Source organism: Mastomys coucha, unplaced genomic scaffold, assembly GCF_008632895.1.
Source record: "Mastomys coucha isolate ucsf_1 unplaced genomic scaffold, UCSF_Mcou_1 pScaffold22, whole genome shotgun sequence".
In the NCBI taxonomy this organism is placed as follows: domain Eukaryota; kingdom Metazoa; phylum Chordata; class Mammalia; order Rodentia; family Muridae; genus Mastomys; species Mastomys coucha.
The window spans coordinates 115,847,962-115,850,796 of record NW_022196905.1 but is presented as its reverse complement, the minus strand read 5'-3'; the positions used below and the strand labels follow the sequence as shown (position 1 = coordinate 115,850,796).

The window sequence follows — 2,835 nt, the reverse complement described above, 5'->3', positions numbered from 1 at the left end:
TCCCTGTCCCCGCCCCCCCAGCCCCGCCTCCCCCACCCCTTCCTTAAAATCAAGAGCAGGGATGACTGGGATCCAGATTGGCCCACAATCATGGCTTTCGTAGAATCTGAATCCGAGGCCATGAAATAAATATATATTTATGTTTATTAAGTATACACTTATTATTAAATGTACATTTTATTGTACGTATATATTCGGTGCTAAGACTTCCTAAACAGACGATGTGGTTGGTTCCTGTCTTTCTTCCCCGTTCTTCATAATGCTTTGAAGTGTGCTGGCTCAGTGGACTCAAGTCACCGAGAAGCTACAGGAAGCAATTTAATTTTTTGAAAAAAGTAAAAAGAACGAATACAAGATTGGAAACACTACAAACCAATGAACTAGTTCCAACACAACATAACTATTCTTTTCAGGGCAGAAATTACTTTTATTAAAGGACAAGAAAGATGCCATGTGGAAAAGTAACGAAGCCAAGGAAACTACAGGCTTGATCTCACTGTAGAATTAGACTAGGAAACTACGAGACTGAATTTAACCAAGTCCTTTCTGGTCAAGTAAAAGTTGGACTAGGGATCCAGCTCAGTGGTAGTAGAGCACTTTCGTAGTGTGGGTTAGCCCCCGGGGTTCTAGCTCCTAATAACACTCACACTCACGCGCGTGTGCACACACACACACACACACACACACACACACACACACGTTCTTCCTAGTATGAAAAAAATCTGAAAGGTCACTTAGAAAAAGCTTTATTTTTTGTAGTCAATCTAGAGGAGAAAATTTATAAGACATTGATGAAAACAGGAGAAAGTAAAGAACATGTGTAGCTGTCTCTGTCTTTAGACATTCAGTCCTCGGTGGCCATCAGGCTGCCAGTTTACGGATTATGCGTGTTTTTTTCTAACAGATCGGCTGGACATTCTTATCACCAGAATTCCAAGGGCACTGGCGAGCAGCATAAAGCAGGTAATACATATGGATGACAGATTTGAGAGAAACCAGGTCTTCTGTAACTAAGTACACAGTGGAGTTTTACCAATAGGTTCAAAGCGCTAGCAAGATGGCGCAGCAGCTAAGGGCACTTGTGGCCAAGCTGGACTACCTGAATTCAGTCCCCCATAACTCACAGGGTAGGAGAGAACTCTTTTTTTTGAGTTGTACTCTTTCAAGAGTTTCGAAGATGAGCTCTTTACCCTTTGTTACTATATAACGATTTTTTTTAAGTACCAATGAATTGTAAAAGATATATATTCAGAATTAGCAATGGTTGGAAAGCGCAGGGCATCCTGTTGTTTATACGTGGACACATGGGAAGAATCCTGCATGAGCAGCTTCAAAAAACCATAAACTATTTCACAGGAAGCACTTTCAAAATACCTCCTTTTTTATCAAGTTAAGAGAGAGGAGAAGGAAGCCTCTAAAGGCCTCTTACTAACTTTGCAGGCTAAGGGTTAAGGGAAGGTAGAGTGTGCTGGCTTTGGTGACATGGGTGTGTGTGCAGCGGATGCCAGAGGGCAATTCTGTGGAGTCACTTTTCTCATTCTGTCTCACAGTCCAGGGTCTGATGTCAGATTGCCAGACATGCTGGGCAAATCCTTTACTATCTTGTCAGGCCTGCATCTCATTTTTATTTGCACTGAACTGCTGATGAGTGATTCTGAGCATCTTTTTATGTTGATTCCAGATGTTTGCACTCTTAAAAACAAAGGGCATATTATATATTCTCTCAAAATTTAACTCTGACTTAAGATATTATGACTGCTTCAGGATAATCGCTGGTATCATAAGTATGTATTATTAATAATCTTTGCCTCAGAAAGTCATATAGTGTCTTTGCCTACAGACAGAATCAAGGAGGGACACAGAGTGTACTCACACATTGCCAAACTGCAAGAGCTATGGAAAACTGCTCAGATCCAAACAATTCATATCCCTAAATCAATGACACATGCATCTTTTCTAAAGGTAAGACAGAATTTTAAATTTTAACTACGGTGTGTGTGGAGGTTTCCATCCTGTGTATCCTAGAGGTCAAATTCAGACTGTCAGGCTTGGCAGCAGGCGCTTTGCTGCTGAGCTATGTTGCCAGCCCCTGAAATGTTTCTGAAGGACGCCTAATATTAGGTCCAGAGCCTCAAGCATCCAGAGCAAGCTCAGCCACTAAGCTATAGATCCCGAACTAGTGTCTGAAGATAAACTACATAGAATATAAGGCTCTGCAGTCTTCGTGGTATACCTAACATACTGTCGATGACTCCAGGAAGGGAGCCCCCTGCAGAGCTGAGGTGATGTAACACTGCGGAGCCTGTCCATGTCCTTTTTTTCCTGTAGCTCTTTCCTTTGGACACCCTTTTATTGACTGGGCACATCTGTACTTATGTACATTCCCACATACAGGCATACAGTTTTTAAAATTTTAGATTGGAAACTAACTTACAGTATGTCCCACAGACATAGCAAATATTTTTCTGATTCGGAAAAGATGTTTCTTTAGTTGAGACAGAGAAAACTACAGTGCTTTCAGGTACTACCACCTTACACCTCGTAAGTCATAGTAAAACAGCAAGGGCAGGGGAGATGCTCAGCTGGTGAAGGTGGTAGACACCAAGCCTGAACCTGCATTGAATTCTTAAGATCCACACAGTGGAAGAAGAAAAACAAAAGCTGCAAACTATAACCCTAGCCTACACACACACACACACACACACACACACACACACACACACACACAAGCAAGCAACCAAGATATCCAACTTGAGAAGATCAATGGGGTCTAAAGCTTATGGACAGAGAACAGAGCCCCTCCTTCTTAGTTCTAGGTTCCTTTGGGTCTCAAAG

At 41.9% G+C, this 2,835-nt stretch overlaps 1 protein-coding gene across 1 annotated transcript in view; it reads left to right on the top strand.

Moving 5' to 3' along the window:
• LOC116104638 (protein FAM216A-like) overlaps nucleotides 1–2,835 on the top strand; it is a 7,966-nt gene that overhangs the window by 668 nt on the left and 4,463 nt on the right. The window contains exons 2-3 of the mRNA XM_031391142.1: nucleotides 905–963; nucleotides 1,841–1,962. Of these exons, the coding sequence (XP_031247002.1) occupies nucleotides 905–963; nucleotides 1,841–1,962 (181 nt within the window). The remainder of the gene's footprint in view (nucleotides 1–904; nucleotides 964–1,840; nucleotides 1,963–2,835) is intronic.